We start from the raw sequence: 23404 nt of genomic DNA on the forward strand, positions 1-23404 counted from the left end.
GGATGGCATCACAACAAGACTTCTCTGGTGCCACCTGTCAGGTGTGGACAGAGGGAGGGTCAGGCGTCAGAGGTCAAGGGCAGAGTATGCCATCACAGCAAGACTTCCCTGGTGCCACCTGTGAGGTGTGGGCAGAGGGAGGGTCAGGAGTCAGTGCTCCAGGGCAGAGGATGGCATCACAACAAGACTTCTCTGGTGCCACCTGTCAAGTGTGGTTAGAGGGAGGGTCAGGCGTCAGAGGTCAAGGGCAGAGTATGCCATCACAACAAGACTTCTCTGGTGCCACCTGTCAGGTGTGGACAGAGGGAGGGTCAGGTGTCAGAGGTCAAGGGCAGAGGATGCCATCACAGCAAGACTTCTCTGGTGCCACCTGTGAGGTGTGGGCAGAGGGAGGGTCTGGTGTCAGAGGTCCTGGGAGGAGGATGCCATCACAAGAAGACTTCTCTCTCGCTGGAATAGCGGTGCAACTTCCAGGGGACATCCAAGGGAAAGCTAATGTTCCCACCCATTGTCCTTCCTCTGTTCCATGACCAGCGCCTAGGAGGCTGCTGAGGCGCTAGACATAAAGAGGGAAACCAACAGAGAGCAGCCATCAGGGTCCCAGAAGGTCAGGCTGGGAACTCTGCCTTAAACTGGACTAGGGAGATCCCTGATGGAGGGTGATTTAAAGGCTGTAAGGATATGAACCAGGCCTGGGTCTTCTCATGGCCTCCTTGAGAAACTCAGCAAGTGCATGACCATTTATTGTTGAATAACTGTGAAACCTGGGGGCATATGATCGAGCCCCTCATCGCCGCGTTATCAGCATTTTTCTGCCGATAACACAGCGATATTTGCATTAACGCTGCCTTGGTAATAGGGCCCCTTTCAGGATAAACTCATCGTGAAAGGGGGCGTGCAGTGGGTGTTGCGGTGTGCGTTTTACCGCAACACCCATTCACTTTGACGCTGCCACCTATTATCAAGAGAGGCGATAATCGGTGGTTGCGCCGAATTTAAGAGCAGAAAATCCCTGCCTTGTGCAGCACACATGGACAAAGCAAAACACCAAGGTTTCTTTATGTACAGGAAGGTGTCCCTTCCTGTACATAAACAAAACTCTTTTTAAAAGTGCCAATTTGTAACTCACATGTGTGCTGCATGAAGCAGCACACATGTAAGTTACCAACTGGCACTTAAGCTTTGTTTATGTGCAGGAAGGAACTCCTTCCAGTACATAAACAAACCTCCCTGCTCGCAGACACCCTTTCACTCTGGTGCAAGGGTGCCTGCGCTGGCGATAAGGTGTAAAACTTACCGCCATCTCAGGTGGAAACGCTAGGCTGCGTCATATCCTTGGTAATATGGTGAAGACTAGCGTTTCCGAAGTGGCGAAGAGAGGAGCTGAGCCAAGATGGCTAACGCCTCTCTTCGCCACTTTGTTGATAATATGCCCCCTAGTATTGTCGGTAACAACTGTTTTTCGACGATCCACCTGGAGTGACGCCTGCTTTAGACTCACACTAACGATTAGACCTGGGGTCACGGAGAGGGTCACGCGTAGGGCTGAGGTTGAGGTGTGCATTATGGCGAGGCTCAGGGTGGTGTTTATGAGTCAGGAGGAGGCAGACTCAGCTTCAGGGAAAGGGTCACTGGGAATATCTGCTGTTTGGCTTGGCTTCCAAGTTAGGAATAGAGTAAGGATTGAGTTAATGCTGGGATAAGGTCTGCAGTGAGTCTAAGGGCTTAAGGAGGGGAAGCAGGAGCAGAAATGGAAAAAATACTCCCCAAGATGCTCTACTGTCGCCTTGCCTCAAACTGGGTGTGATATCAGTGGTCGCTGTATCTATTCTTCCACACCAGGGGGCATATTAGCATGCGGCACCGATAATTATCGCTGACCGCTGCTAGCGTGAGGAAAACTATCGCCCGCTATCGCTGGCGATAATCTCCATGGTTGCGTTGTATTAACAACGCTTAACGCCATGGAGATAAAAATCCCAGCGATAGCGGGGATTATCGCCGTTTTCAATGGAATATTGTTGGTTTTACAGCGATATTCCATTGAAAAAGGCGATAACCTTGCTGATAGGGCAGGACAATCTTAGCCATGTAATCCACCTCCCATTGGATTACATGGCTAAGAACAGGTCACAAGCATGCGTTAGGAAAGTAGCGTTAACTGTGGTTAGCGCTACTTTTCCTAATGCTCTGCTTATTAGCGTGCAGCTTGTTAATAGGAGAAATGTCGCTTAGAGACATTTCTCCTATTATTTTGCCCTGGAACGCCCAATTTGCATCTCATTAGAGATGCAAAGCTGGGCGTTATTGACAAGGGCGCAAAATCAGCAAAGCACGCTATAGCGTGTCTTTGCTGATAGGGCGAAGAAATTATCGCCGCTTTTCGACCGAAAACAGCCGCAAAAAGGGCGATAATTTCAAATCGCCTGCCTTGTTAATATGCCCCCAGGTTCTGCTCTCACACATCCCCCATCCCACTCTCCCTGCACTTTCCAATATCTCTATACTCACTCCTGCATCTGAACAGGAAGTACTTACCTGGGCGATGCTACGGATAATGTTCTTGTCGTCAATGACCGCGGCCAGGACGCCGCTCTGGGAGATGGCCCTGTGGAACAAGCCCTTAGACAGCGGAGACAGGAGCTGAAAACAAAACCAAACCATGAGCATTAACAGGAGTAATATTACTACTAGTTGTAGTAGTGGTTGTAATAGTAGTAGACATTGTAGGGGCAATAGTACTATTGTTTTGAGGGCAACTATGGACATTTCTGAAGACATGTTGACTACAAGGCAAAGCAGCAACTATACATTGTCTACATCACAAACCAATGTACTTCGTAAAGGTTTGGGGTTCTGCACAACCTCTTTTCTTGATTTTAGGCAACTGCATGTAGACATTTGTAGCTTTACACATCGTTTGAAAATAAGAAAAATTCTTTGAAGGAAAACCCAAGTATGACGTACCCTCCTTGTTCTCCTCACCGGGATGCAGTCAGACTATCACAGATATTGAATATTTAATGACACTGCTGTCTCTGCCATGTTGGACATTTTGGCAGAGCTAGACAGAGACCCTTGAAACTATACTCACACTAGGGACAATTTCAGCAGGGAAGAAAGCCCTGCACTGAACATATCATCAAAAGTCCCAAACATTGGAATTAAAGAAGCAGGCAAAGGCGGAAACAGATGGGTCTAATAGAATGGCGGGTGGACTCCAGGCCGCCCGCCACTCTAGCGGTGCTGGGACCGGCTGCCAGTGGTGAGGCGGTCATCACCGCCAATTAAGATGCGACCGCCAACCTGGCGATCGCTTTCCGCATATATTGCATTGTGGCAGGCAGTGCTGTAAGCAACACCCGCCACAATGCAATATATGCATGTTGTGCATTGGCATGCACAACGTAGCAGGCACCGCGCAGTCCCTGCCACCTTGTGTATGCCAATGTTGGGGGGTACCATGGGTACACCCCAAGTGTAGCCTCCCACCCCCCTGGGGGCCCTCAACAGGCCCCCAAAGGAAACACTGCATACCTTTCCGTGGCGGAGTCTCTGCCATAGAAAGGCATTACACAGTTACCATCGTAATATGGATGGCGGTGCCTACAAGGCACTGCCACCATATTGCAGGCCTTTTCCACAGGGTCGGCAATCGTGACGATTGCCTACCAGCAGAAAAGCGTCGAACGGTCTTTCCGTCCGCCACGCTAACCCCGCTATGCTAATGTGGCGGGAGGGTAAAAGGCTGACCGGCGGGGTGTTTTGCGGGCGGATCGCCACTGCCGGTGGGGCTGTGGCGATCTGCCCGCCATCCTAATAGACCCCATAGTTAGGGACCAGCACGTTTTTGAGTTAGGCTTGCACAAAGGAATAGTATTGCACTGTGTGCGACTCCTAGTTGTCTGTACATCACTTGGCCCCAACATCACTATGCATGGTATAGAAGGTGAGTCTCCACAGATGAGAAATGATATTTTGTTGGAATTCGATATTGGCCGTCTTCCTATCTTTCTACTTAGATGAGGGATTTAACCCGTGGTACATTTTCATGCCATTAAGGTGAATTTAAGTTCCTATATCTTATAAAAAATTCTTTATTCTTTCAGGACACATTTCCTTTCTTCCCCACATCTTCTCCAATCTTACACACCAGAATTATAAGATGATATTGCATGTTCCTCGATAGGATAAGGACTCTACATTTGTTCCCAAAGGTGAGCATTTTAGAATAGGTCCAGGGCCCTAGCAGTTCTTTCTTTCCTTGCATTCTGACTGTAGCTAAACTCAATATTCCTATCATAATCTAAACTTTTTATTGGAAAGGTCCATTTGTGATGGGTCTTTAGTTGTCAGGGTTCAGCGGGTGCAAGTTTGTCAGACACACCTCAAGTTTATGAGTATGTTGCATCGCGTGTAGCACAGATGAGATTCAAATATTTTCCTTGCTGTCCTTGCAATCTTGGACTCAAAGAAGACAGTTGCATGCTATGGTTTCACACCTATGGGTATTTCTTGATGGATTGTGGGACTTCCTTCTTCTTCTCTCCCTTCTTATCAAATTCCTTATACTCAATGAATAGGTTTGTTCCTGCCTTTTTGATGCAGATGTGTGCACACATATAGACAGCTTCGGATCGCCTGTTATTGTATTATACAAAGTTTGCCGCCTAGAAGAAGTCACATGAGCAGCGAAACACGCGTTGGCTCCACCTTCTGATGTCACTTTGTCACATGAAGATTTCTAACAATAAACAGAACCTTGACTGAACTTTTCTTGACCGTGACTAATTGGAGTGAAGTTTATACATTTAGGGCCAGATGTAGGTGGGCAAATACCGGTCGGTAACCGTGAAAATCGGTGAATTTCACCGTTACCGCCCGGTATTTAGCCATGTGGGATGTAGGGAAGGAATCGGTAATAAGGAATCGGTAAATACCGATTCTTTAATACTGATTCCTTATTGACCTTGCATTTAAGGAATCGGTAATACTGATTCCTTAAATGCAATGTAGGTAGCACTTAAAACAGTGCACCTCAGCCTTAAGGAATCGCTATTTACCTACAACTTCAAGTTAGTGGTAAGTAACGATTTCCTTTCAAAAAGCACTTTTTTGCATTTTGGAATTTGCCATGTGGCACACATCCATGCCCTTAAGGCATGTATGTGCACTACATGTGCACACATGCACATTTCAGGGGTGCAACAGGGAGTTCTTTGGACACCCTGGCACCCTTGAAATACCTCCCGGTATTACCTATTCGGTAATAAATGTAAATGTAAATGTAGCCGTACTTGTAAAGCGCACTGATACTCCTGAGTGTCCTGGCGCTGTACTCATACCGCTAGGGAACCCTTCCTGGTTTTTCCCCGTGAAATGTCCACTCCTGGGTATCCCCAGGGTGCAACCGGCATCCCTAGCGCTGTAGGGGGCCGTTGTGGAGACTAAGCAAGCTATTGCCCAGAGTTGCAGCGTGGGACCCATGCTTAGAGTAGGCACCGAGGCGAGAAATCGGGTCCGAGGAATTATGAGCCCAAGATCCGCCGAGACCAGCCAAGGCAGGAATTGAACCCTGGTCCCGAGCCAGACCTGCATCAGGGTCTGCCGCTCTAACCATTGAGCCACACTTCTCCACAATAATACTGAATCAGTAATAGTGAATGTCTTCACATTCATTCCTATGGGCCTCCAAGCCCATAGGAATGAATGGGTAGGTATTCGTTATTACCGAATCTCAATTACAGACTCGGTGATAACGAATATTAAGAATTCGGTATTTTTTACCGAATTCTTACCTACATCTGAAATACTGATTTCTAAATACCGAATCGGTAATATTCGGTAGTTAGGAATCGGTATTTCCCTATTACCTACATCGGGCCCTATATTTATTTTATTTTATTTTATGCTCTTCTATAGCGCCTGAATAGACCCCGGAAGGGGTATCTCCGCGCTTTGCCAGTAAGAACATCCTCAGATGGTTTATAAAAAGGTACATATTAACAGAGGGGGATCAGTTACTCGGGAATAGATGTGTTTTTAAAACCTTTCGGAAGGTCAGATGACTGGTGAGTGATCTCATCTCGAGAGGTAAAGAATTCCAAAGCTTTGGTCCTAGATGGGCTAGTGCTCGCCCTCCTTGTCTGGACTTTTTTATCCTAGGCACCTGCAGAAGCTGCTGGTTGCCTGAGCGCAGGGTTCGTCCAGGGGCATATGGCTGGAAGATTTTGGCTAGATATTTTGGGCCTTCGCCTATCACACTTTTGTGAATAGTGCACAGGGTCTTAAACTGCACTCGCTTCCGTATTGGTAACCAATGGAGCTTGGTTAGCAGCGGGAGAGAGGGAGTCCTGGGGGGAGCATTAAGGATTACCCTTGCTGCCGTGTTTTGGATCACCTGTAACTTTTTAAACTGCCCTTCATTTGCTCCTAATAGAAGGCCGTTGCAGTAATCCACTCTGCTGATGACTAATGCCTGCACAAGTGTTTTCCTATGGCAGTCTGGCAGATAGGGAAACACTCTGCTTAGCATTCCAATAGCTCGAAAACAGGTGCTAGCCACCTGATTTACGTGGTCCTTGAAAGTGAGTGTCTGATCTAATAGCACTCCAAGATTTCTCACCGTACTTTTAGGGCTGGGAACAGGACCTAATTCTGAGGGCCACCATTCTGGTGTCCAGTGTGCTGCTGCTTGTCCAAACAACATGACCTCCGTTTTCCCTATGTTGCATTGGAGACAGTTTGATGACATCCATGCAGATATTGCTCTCATTCCCTCTGCAAAAGATCTTTTTATTGCAGGTGTCAGGTCTTTAAAGGGAAAGAGAAGTTGGGTGTCGTCGGCGTACGACACCGGGGTAAACCCAAATGATCTTGCTAGGTTGGCCAAGGGGGCCACGTACACGTTGAAAAGTGTCGGGCTTAAGCAAGAGCCCTGTGGCACTCCCTTATTGAGCTCCCTATAGATTGATTTGTGGGAGCCCAGCCTAACCTCTTGAGAGCGGCCTGACAGAAAGCTTTCCATCCATGACAGAGCCACACCTTCCAGTCCTACGTCCTTTAATCGCTCCAGAAGCACTTTGTGAGACACTGTATCAAAAGCGGCGAAGAGGTCCAACAGCACCAGAATCATAGAGCTGCCTTCATCCAGTGCCATTCTGATGTTATTGGTCACTGTTTGAAGGGCTGATTCGGTGCTGTGGTTTGGCCTGAACCCAGATTGTGAATAGTCCAGGCCCTCCGTCGCTTCAAGATGTTGTGACAGATAGGTGTTCACATGCTTCTCAGCTATCTTGCTGATATATGGCAGGAGTGAAATTGGGCGCAGGTTGGAAAGGTCGGTCCATGGGGAAGCCGCTTTCTTACGTATTGGGTTTACCACCGCCCTTTTCCAATCTGCTGGGACTTGTCCTTTAATGAGAGAGATGTTAATGACATTCTGTATGAGAGGCCCCAGGAGAGAGATCAAAGGGGGAACCATCTTGGCAGGGAGGAGGTCATTTGGAGATCCTGATTTAATATGAGTGATGAGATGAAGGAGCTCTGTGCTTTCAATGAGAGGAAAGGATAGTAATGGATGTACGTTATCCTTTAGCAAAGTTGGAAATGTGAACTTGTTGGTGTCACTCGTGCTGTTATTGGCAGCCACTATTTTGTCATAAATAGTATTTATTTTACTCTCAAAGAAAGACGATATCTCGTCGCATAAGGTCTGTGAGAACTCATCAGAGCTCTCACCTGCGGCGGGTTTAACAAAGTTTTGAAGGATTTTAAAAAGCTCCTTGGGACAGTTAGCAGCTTCTTCTAGCTGTAGCACGAGTGCTGTGATCTACTTTGTATTCAGGTTATGAGTGGTGGCCTTCAAATTCACCACCCTTCTGCACAACACAGGTAGTATCTGATATCAACCAGCACCACAGTGATTTTTTTTACTAATTTCATTCTAAAATACCCACCTGAATTTGTTGCACAATAGGAAGTGCGATCTACTAAACCATGACTACCATTTCTGCATTTTTTAAATCTGTTTGTAGTAAGTTCATGTGCACCTATGAAGAAAAATGCTCAAACCATATATTACCTTCTGGCGGTCACCAGTAGGTAGTTATAGTTAGGACTTAATTTCCATAGGAAAGGTGTTTTTTGACTTTCCTCGATCTTTGATGACGGATGACAAATATTTTTTAAAAAGTGTCACAGTAAGACTTGCTGTGCATGGGAAGTTTAGGGTGATCTGTTAAGTGGGGGCTGAGAAAAAGAGGCTAAAAAAAGTATGTTTACCATTTTAATTCGTGCAGGACGCATAGTCGAACCTGCAGCCTGAACCGCTGGACGGAATTGCCCCAAATTTGGCTGAATGGCAGATGTTGTTACACAGATTGTGTTTTTTGTTATTTGGTGTAAAAGTCGTTTTTGAGAAATTTCGGAAGAAAAATTAGTGATAACGCTGACAGCGAAGCATTCACAAACAAGCATTGAAAATGCAACAGGTCTTGCCTTTGGTTAAGTTAAAGCCATTTGCTATGCTAATGGTATTGTATGGCAAAGCAAATGGCTTTAACGTAATAAAAGACGAGACCTATTGCATTTTTAATGCATGTTTTTTGTTATGGCATTCAAACAATCAAATATGTGGATGTACGTCAGTACAACGCGATCTTTTAGATCGCGGTACTTTACAACGCTGCCATTACAACGCAAGTCATTACAACGACTTGCGTTGGTGTGCGCGGATTGAGGATTATTATAATTTTATATTCCGACACCAGCCCACGTAACAGTAGGGAAGGTGTTGGAATATAAAATTACAATATTCCTTATCCAACAGCGCCATCCAGCACAACGCGTAGTAACGACTTGCGTTGGAATCGCATTGTTGTAAAGGTAGCGCGGTGTAAACACCGCGTTGTAAACAATGTTTCCCAAATATGTCCTGGTGGCATCTACCCTATAGAACTACTGGCCCACTTCCTATGCTTCTGACAATAAAAGCAGGAATCCTACACCCGGTCAAAACGTCACATCTGAAAGGCATAGCAACACAGGGTTAAAGAGTGCCTTGTAAGCGAGCACCGAAAATGCATAGCACAACACCATGAAAAACATGAAACAATTCAAAACAAAGAGAGTTTCGAGTAACTGTTGAGTCAAAATTGCTGCAACGAAAAAAACAGCAAAGGGTATGTGCAAACAGCTTAGAAACACCAGATTGATGAGGATTTATTCCACCAACACCATTCATGCAATATAAAACCTACGCCCAGGAGCCGAAGAAAAAATTCTAAATCCCTTTGTTGACCACAACAAAAAATATTACAGATGTAGAGATGGATCCAGCCACAACGAAACACCACCACACGGGACAATCAGATGAACATGAATGAGTGTGACAACACATCAGCACAAAAACCTACGAACAGCAACATGAACACAAAATCAAGATTACCAATCAATTGAAATTTGAAGTACAGACACCACACAAAACATAACACTGGAAGGACAAGCAAGTGTTACACAGGCATAAGGATCACACCAACTAATTAAAAATATGGCTGGAAATACTTGTACATCACAATAGTGGTCACCACATCAGATGCAGGTCAGTTTTACTGCTGTACCTTGTTGATTTGGTTCGCTTCGGATTTTATTAGAATGATATCTGAGCTTCAAAGTGTCCCTCAGCAGCATCATTTAATTCAACAGGCTTACCATTTTCAATGTTTGTCCTTACGGGATTTAATCCAGTTTAAACACTAGAGAAAAGTGGTAATTAAGTCACTTCTGTTTACTCCATTTAAAATGCAAGTTCTGCTGCAGTACCAATGAAAACATACAGAATCCGTGCCCCACTAGTGTTAAACATTCGACGGATTTGTTAGCATGAGCTGAAAGCCATTTTGTATTTCTGGCAGCCATTTTGTTTGCCATGTGTTCGCCATGTGCTCTGTCCTCCCTCAGTGTTAACTGCTCTTGAAGGCTGCCTGTAGACAAACTATACTTAGCATCTTCCACTTTGCACAAGCCCAGAAGGGCCTAGCTAGTAGAATGCACCTGCTTCTCTAGTATAACCGTCAGGCTATTTTTGCTGCTGTATGGAGAAGTAACTCTCCTCCCACTTTGTTGAGCAAGTAGATCTTGTATGCCCAACTTAGTCATTTTGCATGCTTACATGAGCCAGGACTGCCCCTTGCATTTATGCTTACTATGTAACCCTAAGCATATATAAGGCCCCAGTTTTCTGTACTCCTTAGACTGCCTCATTCAGTTGCTACGGCTTCTGTGTGACGTAGTCTCACTCATTTGAGGTTAATAAAGATGCTCTTTTATATTTCAGCTTCTGTGCCAATTCCTTCTTTGTTGGTTTAAAAGGACCAAGTATCAGTGGGACCCCTGAAAAGGGTTCAATGTTCTTCACTAGGACCCCGTGAGTGTGCCATGGGCACTGCAATTACTGAGCAGACCAACTCAGGGGGTATATCCCACTTTTGATATCACATTTTTTGTCGTTTCAGTCATCTGCTGGAATACGAGTGAATTTTTGAAAATGTATCCTTATTTGTTACACACAGAAATCAGCCAATGGAGACCTCTCCTGGCTATACTATATTCACATGAGCGCTTATCTGTAGCCGCGCGGCCAACTGAGACACTTCATTTTGAGCTCCAGGAAATGGGCTCGGCTCCCTTCAGCAATGCGCTGCAGGAGCCAATTTCAAGAATGCATTTACAAATTCACCAAGGCCCCAATAACAGTGGGCTGCAGATTTGTGGAGATAAGGTGTACATATTTTTCATAGGGGCGAGAGATTAAGTAAGACTTGAAGTTTATTAACCCCTTCCACACTCATGACGAGCTGGGCTCGTCATGAAGTAGCCTCCTCGCACGCTCATGACGAGCCCAGCTCGTCATGAATAATGGGATTTACAAATTCTCAGCACAGGAGGGGAATATGCTGAGCATCCATGGGGTTAAAAATCTAGGGCCACATTTATGAGAAATGACGCATCGCTGCATGAAAGCAGCAATGCGTCACTTCTCAGTGCGCACTCCTTGCGACATTACTGAGGCGTCATATTTAATGTATGACGCATCATGTCGCAAGGAGTTACAGATACGTCAGTATTTCTGACGTATCTGTAAGCGCAAAAGTGAAGCATTGCTGGAGTGTGTCACAAAAGTGACGCAACTCCAGCAATGCGTCCTTTCACATGGGGCAAGCCCCATGTGAAAGGGCCTGCGTCAGTCTTACGCCTGCTGTGAGGCAGGCGCAAGATTTTGACGCAACGGCGTCCTAGAAGTGACGCAGTGAAATCTCATAGATTTCACTGCGTCACTATTACGAGGCTTTTTGCGGGTGAACGCCCCCTCTGCATACATTATACCTGACGCAGGTATAATGTAGCGCAGGGGTTTACACAGTGACGCATCTGCTTAGATGCGTCACTTTGTAAATAATGCGCATCAGGAGGCATGTTTTATGCCACCGATGCGTCACAAAAAGTGACGCATCGGAAGCGCAAAACTCACGCAAGGCCTCATAAATGAGGCTCCTAAAGTCTAAAAACAGGCCCCCAGGTTCGTTATTTTATTTGTCCTTATTTATTTTATTGTTCGTAAAGAGATCCGACATCAAATGGTTTCCTTGTGCAAAATTAGCACCAAAAAAACACCCAGCAGAGACAAAGTCAGCGTGCTATAAAGGTTTTCAAAGCTTGCAAAAAGGGCAAACTATTTCCCCACATGCTGGGCCGCAATGGAAGGGTGTTCAAGAGTCAGGGCGGGAGGTGAGCTCGTTCTAATGGTTGGGCTGGGACCATGGACGGCAGGGAAGGCAAGGAGGGCGAGCTCTGTCCTGTCCCTCACTCTCCTCCACCCAGGATTTAATTACAGAGGCACCTACACAAATTACTAACATAAGGCTTGACCTTACCGATAATAATCAAGCGTCGCACGTCACCCGATGCTGCAGGTGAAATTAAAAAAGGGTCACGAGAGGTTACATAAAGATACAAAAAAATACATGAGAATACAGACAAAGCCTGGGCGAACCCACGAGGTAGGTAGCCCTGGAACAGGTGAGAGGCGTGGCTCTGGGTTCGTCTGTTAGCTCAGAAAAAACACAGACCAGTTCGGCGGGGAGCACTCTTTGTCTGGTTTCTTCAGTGTCAAGAAGACATGGTAGAGGTCTACGAAGGACACACACGGCATGGCAAGCTGACTTAACACTTTTTAAAATGACAACACAATGAATACCATTTAAATCCCCTCTGAAGACTTCGTTAGAACTGTAAATAACGGTAAAAAATCTCCGCGAACACGCAGAAATTCCGCAAACACACGGAATTTCTTGTTCGCGATGCTTTTTTCCTGTTCGCAATTGCTGTTTGCGTGCTCGGGGGAAAATATCTTGCGAACACGCATTTTGAGAACGCAAACAAGGAAAAATTTCGCAAAGTCGCGCAATGCAGAATTTTGGGTAATTTCGCATTCTCCGCGGAACGCGAAATTACCCAAATTCCGCAAATTCCGCGAGCGGAACAGAATTTACCGCCCAGGCCTACAAGCAATAGGCCCTTCCCGCAGCTCCTCCTCGGGGTCCTGCATTTACTCCAATCCTCCCTGCACCAGTCTCCTGCATTACTTTATTCATCATCTTCTGCATTATATACTCTTCTTCCTGCTTGTCCTTATTATAACTTGAAGGTAACTGTAGAAATCTCTCTCTAAATAGGACCTATGATGTCATTCCTATGCTTCCGATGACAACAGAATGTTGATGTTTCAATCCTTGTTGTACTGTTACTGCCTGCGAATATCCTGGGAGCTGTGGAGGCTAACGATCAATAAACTAATGGTCTACTAAACAGTTGGCGTCAGCCTCCGTTAGTGCCGCCACCCACGTGTGCAGTTCGACTTGATGATACGCCAATGCTAGATTGATTTTCGAAAAGAACCTAGCACCAGCAAACTTAGATAAAATGTTGTCAATACGAGGGAGAGGGTGAGAATCAACCCAGATTTCTCTATTTACGTCAGCACAGTCTTCCGAATCATCTTTGACAACAACTACTAAGTCAGTTAAAGAATCAACAACTTCACCAACAGCCTCATCAGAATTGTCTTCTTCATCATACACAGTACTCACATTCCCCATGAAATTACATACTTTTGCAAAATGTCCCTGTTTGCCACGTTTGCGACAGTATGCAGCCCTAGCTGGACAGATCCTTGAATTGGGAAAATGAGCAGCAAAACCACATTTGCTGCACACATTCTTTGAAAAACCCTTTTCTCATTTTTGTTAAAAACATACTTAGGGTTTTTTGACTCATGTATTGGTTTGTTCAGTGAAAGTTGCCCTTGTCAGTTTTATCTCCACTAACTTTTATGGCACCAAGAATATTTTTCTCAGATTTCAATTCCTTTGGCCCTTTTTTGTGACAATTCAATACTTTTAACAATGGAAATTGTCGCCTGTAATGTAGGATTTTTAAGAGTGAGTAATTTCTGTTACACCTTTTTGAAATTAGTGTCAACAACAATTTGATCACGAATAAGCTGTGAAGTGAATTGTTCGAACTCGCATCTTTATCTTGTTCTCTTGTGAAAAATGTATGTCTAGCCACAACCAAACTACTCGCTACATCAAACTGTTTTTGTAACATTTTGACAGCTTGGTGAAATTCATCTAATTCCTCTTCACCTTCGACTACATCTAGAGGGGGAAGATGTTCTAAAACAGCTTGTCCCTCAAAGCCTAAATTGTGCTCTAAAATAAAACGTTTCCCCTGTGCACTAAATCTGTTATCCCCCCATTGCACCAGACCATAGTCCAAGAATTGCCAGGCTTAGTTCTAAATTGCTGCAGTACAGTTTCAATGTTGCACACATTTCAGGCAGGAGGAATACAAGGGCTGATTTTCTCTCAAGGTTTCCTCTTCCCATCTTAAAACTCGATTGTGAGGGTAATATTGATGAGGAATGTTTAATTGCTGCTGTTGATGTGTGTTCTTTGGGGTGTTTTACTGAGGATGAATGGTGTAGTGCCTTAAAATCTGATCCTGTTCTCAAAGACATAAAAGAATACATTGTTTCAGGTTGGCCCAAAGAGAAGCATCTTGATTGTCGTTTTCATCCTTTTCCCAAAATTGGGGATGAGCTCACTTTGGAGGAGGGTGAGATGATCATGAGAGGTGAGACGTTTGTTCCTCCTGAGTCACTGAGAAGTCGCATAATTGATTTTGGACATGAGGGACATCTTGTACAAACTAATACTAAAAAAAGAATTCATTAATATTATTGGTGGCCCTCTATGGATCGTCAGATTACTGACGTGGTAGAAGGTTGTTCTAACATGCTGCTCAAGTGACCCAGTTGTAAAAATAGTTTCACCTCCTCTCCAAGAAGTCATGGCTCCTGATGGTCCCTGGTTGAAACTGGCTCTTGACTTTGTGGGCCTTAGTTGTGGCTGATTATTTCAGTAAATGGGTGGAGGTACATTTTATGTCTGACCTTAATTCACTGGAAGTCATAACGTTTTTTCAATGTTTGTTTGCAAGAGAGGGTTTCCCAAAAGAAATTGTCTCTGATAATGGGGTACAATTTACCTCAAGAGAAATGTCAGATTTTTTAAGCCAGTCTGGTATTATTCACAAGCGTGTGGCTCTTTATCATCCACAAGCTAATGGTTTCATTGAACGGAACAACGGCCGAAAATGAAAAAGAAATCCACCTAATACCGATCGTTTTCTGGCAACGCTCCCAGGATATGGAACACTCTCCCTGGAGTCCTCAGATGCAACCCCTCCTTCTCCTGTTTCAAAAGGGACCTGAAACTCCAACTCCTAAACAAACACTATCAGGACCAACGTCAACTTACCTAGAATCCAATATCCGAGTTGACTCCCATTCAAGGATAGTTGGTGAACGGACAATGCTAATCACCTTTTTCTTTTTATTGTTCTCTCCCTCTCCGTTGCACTGTTATTTATTTTTCATGCTGTATTCTTTTTCCTTGGTTTGCTTACTCACTGACAGCATTCTATGTAATGCAATGTCCTTTTGTTTTTCACAGTGTGTATGTAAAACGATCTGATACCTACGGGTCAAGCTAGCGCTATATAAAACGTAATAAATAAATAAATAAATTAATAATAAATGATTTTTAAGTTATTAATGAGAACGTGTAAACCGGTGTTACCATCTCTTAAATGACAATCTATGCCTGGAATGCAAATAATTGTTACTCAATTTGAACTGCAGTATAGTTCGCCGAGTGCCCGAAGAGATCGTGTTTAGCACTCATTACAGGGCAAAAAACAGTGTGGGCACAGCAAGTGCTGAGTGAGCTTGTATCACCGAAACCCTGCTGCTAAGGAATGCGTGAGGTGTGACCGTCTGCAGTCAAAGGGGAGGGGGGAAGGGAGTGAAACCGGAGCAGCCACCGCAGGAGTGCACTAACGCTCACCGTGCAGCCCTTTCAAGGAGCACAAGAGCCCATGATTTCACATAACTAACTGATGTACATACCAATTCAACCAATGTTTTGTGTAGTTTTATATAGTTGGAAGATGCACAGTTTTAAGTGATTTGCCCAAAATCAGAGGACGCCAAGACTCTAACCTGGTTAGCCAGTTCAAAGTTGGTGGGGGAGGGGAGGATATGTTCCTTCATGGTTAAAAAATGTTTTTGCAGTTTTATATAGTGCGAACTCGACCCAAAGGTATCGGAGTGCCTTTACATGAGCACATTACGGGGCGATTAAGTAATTTGCACAGATACACAGGATGTTGAGCCGTTGCCGAGACTCAAACCCGATTCCCCAGTTTCAAAGTCAGAAGCTCCGGTTACGCCACATCCTTAGTTTAAATGTATTTATATAGTGCCCGTACACCGCACACCAGTGCTAGACTGGACCATGTGCAATTAATTAATGGTGAAAATGACTGCGTTGTTTCTACGAGGCATTTGGTTATCACTTTGGGGAATCTCACAAAGAGCATGCTGTTTAGAGGCATTTTATAAAAGGGAAGGGAGGGCTTAGTTGGCACACAACGGCAGCAGCACGGAGAGCCCCAACATGTTTCAGCCAGCGTGCCCTCCGGAAGGACCAGTATCCCGGGAGCAGGAGCTGGGCCCAACCACCAGCATGAAAGCAACAACCAAGCCAGATAGATCTCTGTAAAAACACAGCATCGGGCCCTTACCTCCACGTTGAAATTCTGCTCCTCGGCGCACACAGCCCATACAATCCACAGCAATGCTTTCAAGAAAAGCAGCCACTGAAGTGCCAAATCCAAATGTCACCTGCATCTGCATGTTGGGTGGGAGGGGGAGGAGGCTGTGGGGGTTGGGAGGAGAGGGGACGGGATGGAGGAGAGCATGGAAGAGGCAAAGAAGGGGAGGGAGAGATAGCGCCGGAGCTTGTCTTTATTAAGCCATGTGTTTGAAACACATGGCCTCATAAAGATAAGGATCCTTTTGCAACGGGAGGAAGTCAAGTGAGCCAGTCCAAGTGGGACGGCTCAAAGAGAGAATACTTTTTGAAAGAAAGTGCTCTTTCCCAATGGCTGGCCACCGTTTAGCCTGAACGGTGACGCCGGCCAATGGGAAAGAGGGGCGGGGCTTAAAGCTTGCTAGTGAATCTCCCTCAATCTCACTAGATCTCACCAGCGAGACTGCGCATGCGCAGCCATCGCAGGCTTCGACCTAAAAAAGACACACTTGTGCTGGGAAATGCACAGCTGTGATTGGCTGCTATCACTTCAACCAGGAGGAGCTGTCAGCAATCTTCGGACTCGGCTTTACTGAGTCCCAAAAAGAAGTGAAAATATATAAAAGGGGCAGGGTAGGACTACCCTGACCCCAAGCCTTGGTCTTGGAATTTCTCTGGGATCCCAGCACACAACAAAGCTCTTTTTTGTTTTACCATGAGGTCACGACAAAGTTGCAAATTTGCGGGATTCTTAAAAAACAAAGTGCAGGCTCCCGTGCTTAGTTCATTATCAGTACCTGGGTGGGGCAGGTACCAGAGGCTTTTTTTTAATAATGAAGGGGTGGTGCATTGTCCCCCCTCCTGGGGATGAATATTGCCCCAGGGATCCCCACCACTCCCGGCTTCTTTAACAATAAATGCAGGCAGGCGTATATTAGTGATGTCATCAGTGATGTCACTGACCATCTCATGAACCATGTAGTATATGAGGTCAGAAGCAGTGCACTGCAGGGCATGAGTTATAGCTAGGTCAGCTATTCATAACTTCTGAATTTCACTGGTTTTGCACAAGTGACAAAAATTAAGTGATGTATTGCCTAGTGTGTGATGTTGCGAAGGTGAGCTGGGGGGGCGACTCGGGGATTTAAGCGTGAGCCCAAACTGTGTGTCTTATGCTGTGAAGTCATGTGCCATGGCCGCTGCGCTATATTTGTGGAAGTAGTGTCAGCATGTGTTTATACCTACTAGGATGAACTACTGACCCGTACTGGTGTGAAAGTTGTGGGTACAGAAAATACGTGAGGTATTGTCTAGAGCATAGAATGTGATACCAGTAGGTCACTGGGACCATCCCCTTAGGAACACCCGTCTAGAGTCTCATGGAACTAGGAAGTGTTGGCTGCCATTTTGTGATTCTGTTGAAGCAAATAAGAAAAAAAAAGGGGGAAAAAAGGTAGGAAAGAGGAGGGTAGGAGCACTGTAACCTCTGTGGGGTGTTTAGGTGCTATACAGGGGGTGCGAAGCAAACTACTCATATCCACCGGTCTGAAAGTGCTGGGTACGGTAATTAAGTGAGGTATTGTGTAGAGTCTGATGCTGCTAAGGTGAGCTGGTGCAGGACTCGGGGATTAAAGCGTGAGCTTAAATTGTGTGTGTATGCTGTAAAGAGATGTGCACTGGCCGCTGCACAAATCTACAGTTCACAGCCAATCAGTGACCTGCTGCACAGACCTACAGCTCACAGCCAATCAGTGAATGGCTCCACAGACCTACAGCTCACATTCAATCAGTGACTGGCTCCGCACACCTACAGCTCCCAGCCAATCGGTGACCTGCTGCACAGAGCCACAACTCAAGCCAATCAGTGACCTGCTTCACAGACCTACAGCTCACAGCCAATCAGTGAATGGCTCCACCGACCTACAGCTCACATTTAATCAGTGACTGGCTTAGTACTCACATGGGCGGAAGTGCTCATTCCTCCGGCTGATTCTCCAAATATGGTGACACTGTTGGGGTCTCCCCCAAAGTCTTTGATGTTCTCTTTCACCCACTCCATGCATCTGACTTGATCCAAGAAGCCCCAGTTTCCAGGCGCTTGCTCATCGGCAGTGCTAAAGGTGGAAGAGATCGGATCCCTGGTCAGCAATATGAAGAGTAATTGACATTGACTGGCAGAACTCGAATATCAAGCCCTTCTGATGTACACTCACATGACCTACAACAAGCCCGTCTGATGTACACTCACATGACCTACAACAAGCCCTTCTGATGTACACTCACATGACCTACAACAAGCCCTTCTGATGTACACTCACATGACCTACAACAACAAGCCTGTCTGATGTACACTTAAATGACCTACAACAAGCCCGTCTGATGTACACTCACATGACCTACAACAAGCCCGTCTGATGTACACTCACATGACCTACAACAACAAGCCTGTCTGATGTACACTCACATGACCTACAACAAGCCTGTCTGATGTACACTCACATGACCTACAACAAGCCCGTCTGATGTACACTCACATGACCTACAACAAGCCTGTCTGATGTACACTCACATGACCTACAACAAGAAGCCCGTCTGATGTTCACTCACATGACCTACAACAAGCCCTTCTGATGTACACTCACATGACCTACAACAAGCCCGTCTGATGTACACTCACATGGCCTACAACAAGCCCGTCTGATGTACACTCACATGATCTATAACAACAAGCCCTTCTGATGTTCACTCACGTGACCTACAACAAGCCCGTCTGATGTACACTCACGTGACCTACAACAAGCCCGTCTGATGTACACTCACATGACCTACAACAAGCCCTTCTGATGTTCACTCACATGCCCTACAACAAGCCCGTCTGATGTACACTCACGTGACCTACAACAAGCCCTTCTGATGTACACTCACATGACCTACAACAAGCCCGTCTGATGTACACTCACATGGCCTACAACAAGCCCGTCTGATGTACACTCACATGATCTATAACAACAAGCCTTCTGATGTTCACTCACGTGACCTACAACAAGCCCGTCTGATGTACACTCACGTGACCTACAACAAGCCCGTCTGATGTACACTCACATGACCTACAACAAGCCCTTCTGATGTACACTCACATGACCTACAACAACAAGCCTGTCTGATGTACACTTAAATGACCTACAACAAGCCCGTCTGATGTACACTCACATGACCTACAACAAGCCTGTCTGATGTACACTCACATGACCTACAACAACAAGCCTGTCTGATGTACACTTAAATGACCTACAACAAGCCCGTCTGATGTACACTCACATGACCTACAACAAGCCCTTCTGATGTTCACTAACATGACCTACAACAAGCCCGTCTGATGTACACTCACATGACCTACAACAACAAGCCTGTCTGATGTACACTCACATGACCTACAACAAGCCTGTCTGATGTACACTCACATGACCTACAACAAGCCCGTCTGATGTACACTCACATGACCTACAACAAGCCTGTCTGATGTACACTCACATGACCTACAACAAGCCCGTCTGATGTACACTCACATGACCTACAACAACAAGCCTGTCTGATGTACACTCACATGACCTACAACAACAAGCCTATCTGATGTACACTCAAATGACATACAACAAGCCCGTCTGATGTACACTCACATGACCTACAACAAGCCTGTCTGATGTACACTCACATGACCTACAACAAGCCTGTCTGATGTACACTCACATGACCTACAACAAGCCTGTCTGATGTACACTCACATGATCTACAACAAGCCTGTATGATGTACACTCACATGACCTACAACAAGCCCGTCTGATGTACACTCACGTGACCTACAACAAGCCAGTCTGATGTACACTCACATGACCTACAACAAGCCCGTCTGATGTACACTCACATGACCTACAACAAGCCCTTCTGATGTACACTCACATGACCTACAACAAGCCCTTCTGATGTACACTCACATGTCCTACAACAAGCCTGTCTGATGTACACTCACATGACCTCAAACAAGAAGCCCGTCTGATGTTCACACACATGACCTACAACAAGCCCTACTGATGCACACTCACATGACCTACAACAACAAGCCCTTCTGATGTACACTCACATGACCTACAACAAGCCCGTCTGATGTACACTCACATGACCTACAACAACAAGCCCTTCTGATGTTCACTCACATGACCTACAACAAGCCCGTCTGATGTACACTCACACGACCTACAACAAGCCCTTCTGATGTACACTCACATGACCTACAACAAGCCTGTCTGATGTACACTCACAGACCTACAACAAGCCTGTCTGATGTACACTCACATGACCTACAACAAGCCTGTCTGATGTACACTCACATGACCTACAACAACAAGCCTGTCTGATGTACACTCACATGACCTACAACAACAAGCTTGTCTGATGTACACTCACATGACCTCCAACAAGAAGCCCGTCTGATGTTCACACACATGACCTACAACAAGCCCTACTGATGCACACTCACATGACCTACAACAACAAACCCTTCTGATGTACACTCACATGACCTACAACAAGCCCGTCTGATGTTCACACACATGACCTACAACAAGCCCTACTGATGCACACTCACATGACCTACAACAACAAACCCTTCTGATGTACACTCACATGACCTACAACAAGCCCGTCTGATGTACACTCACATGACCTACAACAACAAGCCCTTCTGATGTTCACTCACATGACCTACAACAAGCCCTTCTGATGTTCACTCACATGACCTACAACAAGCCTGTCTGATGTTCACTCACATGACCTACAACAAGCCCTTCAAATGTACACTCATGTGACCTACAACAACTTGCCCTGCTGATGTAAACTCACATGACCGACAACACATCTGCCTGATGTTTACTCACATGACCTACAACAAGCCCTTCTGATGTTCACTCACATGACCTACAACAAGCCCTTCTGATGTTCACTCACATTACCTACAACAAACCTGTCTGATGTGCACTCACATGACCTACAACAAGCCCTTCAAATGTACACTCATGTGACCTGCAACAACTTGCCCTGCTGATGTACACTCACATGACCGACAACACGTCTGCCTGATGTACACTCACATGACCTACAACAACAAGCCCTTCTGATGCACACTCACATGACCTACAACAAGCCCTACTGATGTTCATTCACATGACCTACAACAAGCCCGTCTGATGCACACTCACATGACCTACAACAAGCCCTACTGATGTTCACTCACATGACCTACAACAAGCCCTTCTGATGTTCGCTCACATGACCTACAACAACGAGCACTTCTGATGCACACTCATATGACCTACAACAAGCCCTACTGATGTACACTCACATGACCTACAACAAGCCTGTCTGATGTACACTAGCTTGACCTGCAACAAGAAGCCCGTCTGATGTTCACATACATGACCTACAACAAGCCTGTCTGATGTACACTCACATGACCTACAACAGGCCTGTCTGATGTACACTCACATGACCCACAACAAGCCTGTCTGATGTACATTAGCTTGACCTGCAACAAGAAGCCCGTCTGATGTTCACATACATGACCTACAACAAGCCTGTCTGATGTACATTCACATGATCTACAACAACAAGCCCTTCTGATGTTCACTCACATGACCTACAACAAGCCCTTCTGTTGTTCACTCACATGACCTACAACAACGAGCACTTCTGATGCACACTCACATGACCTACAACAAGCCTGTCTGATGTTCACTCACATGACCTACAACAACAAGCCCTTCAAATGTACACTCACATGACCTACAACAAGCCCGTCTGATGTCACTCACATGACCTACAACAACAAGCCCTTCAAATGTACACTCATGTGACCTACAACAACTAGCCCTGCTGATGTACACTCACATGACCGACAACACGTCTGCCTGATCTTCACTCACATGACCTACAACATGCCCTTCTGATGCACACTCATGTGACCTACAACAACAAGCCAGCTTGATGTTCACTCTCATGACCTACAACAAGCCACACTCACATGACCTACAACAAGCCCTTCTGATGTACACTCACTTGACCTACAACAAGCCCTTCTGATGTACACTCACTTGACCTACAACAAGCCCGTCTGATGTACACTCACATGACCTACAACAAGCCCTTCTGATGTTCACGCACATGACCACTGACTCATTGTCAGTGAAATTGCTCTCCCACCCTCGCAGCTCCACCATTAAGTGAGGTGCCCCTGCCCCTGCACTCTTGAGTGTTGGTGATCGAGGCCCTCCTCCACCCGCAGGTTTCCCTGCGCCTCATCCCTGGTGGTCCAGTGGATCTCTGTCTCCTTTCTTTCTTTCTGCTCCTTCACTCCTTTTTCTCCCCTTTCTATCTTTCACCTTCCTGCACCTCTGCTCTTTTGCGCCTTATTTCTGCCCATTTCCCTTTCTCTCCCTCTGCTCCTTCACCCGTTTTCACTCGTTTTTTTACCCTTTCTATCTTTCTCCTTTCTGCTCTTTTCTGCATCTCTGCTCCTTTGTGCCTTATTTCTGCTTATTCTCCCTTTTTTCTTTATCCCTTCTTTCCTCCCTTTACCTTTCCCCGCCGCTGCTGCCCCCGCGGCCCCTCCCCCCCCCAGCACGACCGGCCCAATCCAGCTCCCCTCCCCGCTCCCGCCTCCCAGCTGTCCAGCCCTCCCCGACCCCTACTTAATGGCGGCCACTGCGCGGCCGCACTGCGGCCGCGGGCTGCGGGCGCGCCGCTGGTGCACCGAAGGTGCGTCAAAGGCAAGCACGTCTGCGCTCGTCTGCGACCCGTCCGCGACCAGCACCAGGAACCCTGGACCTCCGCCCCGCCAACGCTACGACCCAGCAGCACTCCACGCACTCAACCCAGGCTGCAACAACAACTGCAAATTAGCATCACCAGCCGACACCCATGGACCCTTCAGCTGTCACCGCTGCCGGCACACCTGCAGCACCGCCAAGAACACGGATCCAGCACAACCCGCCCACAAGAACACAACCGAACCGAAGACCCTACAATGCATCCTCCTCAACGTCCGATCCCTCCACAAACACGCCACAGAAATCTGGGACCTCCTCGACAGCACAACCCCAGACGTAGCATTCTTCACCGAAACCTGGACCAACACC

General features: G+C 46.2%; 1 protein-coding gene across 1 annotated transcript in view; it reads right to left on the minus strand.

Annotated features, from left to right (window-relative positions):
- LOC144784983 (fatty acyl-CoA hydrolase precursor, medium chain-like) overlaps positions 1–23404 on the minus strand; it is a 221560-nt gene that overhangs the window by 90235 nt on the left and 107921 nt on the right. Inside the window, exons 5-6 of the mRNA XM_078664103.1 lie at positions 18178–18331; positions 2539–2643 (exon numbers count right to left, since the gene is read on the minus strand). Coding sequence (XP_078520229.1) covers positions 2539–2643; positions 18178–18331 — 259 coding nt within the window. The remainder of the gene's footprint in view (positions 1–2538; positions 2644–18177; positions 18332–23404) is intronic.

Source organism: Lissotriton helveticus, chromosome 10, assembly GCF_964261635.1.
Source record: "Lissotriton helveticus chromosome 10, aLisHel1.1, whole genome shotgun sequence".
In the NCBI taxonomy this organism is placed as follows: Eukaryota; Metazoa; Chordata; class Amphibia; order Caudata; family Salamandridae; genus Lissotriton; species Lissotriton helveticus.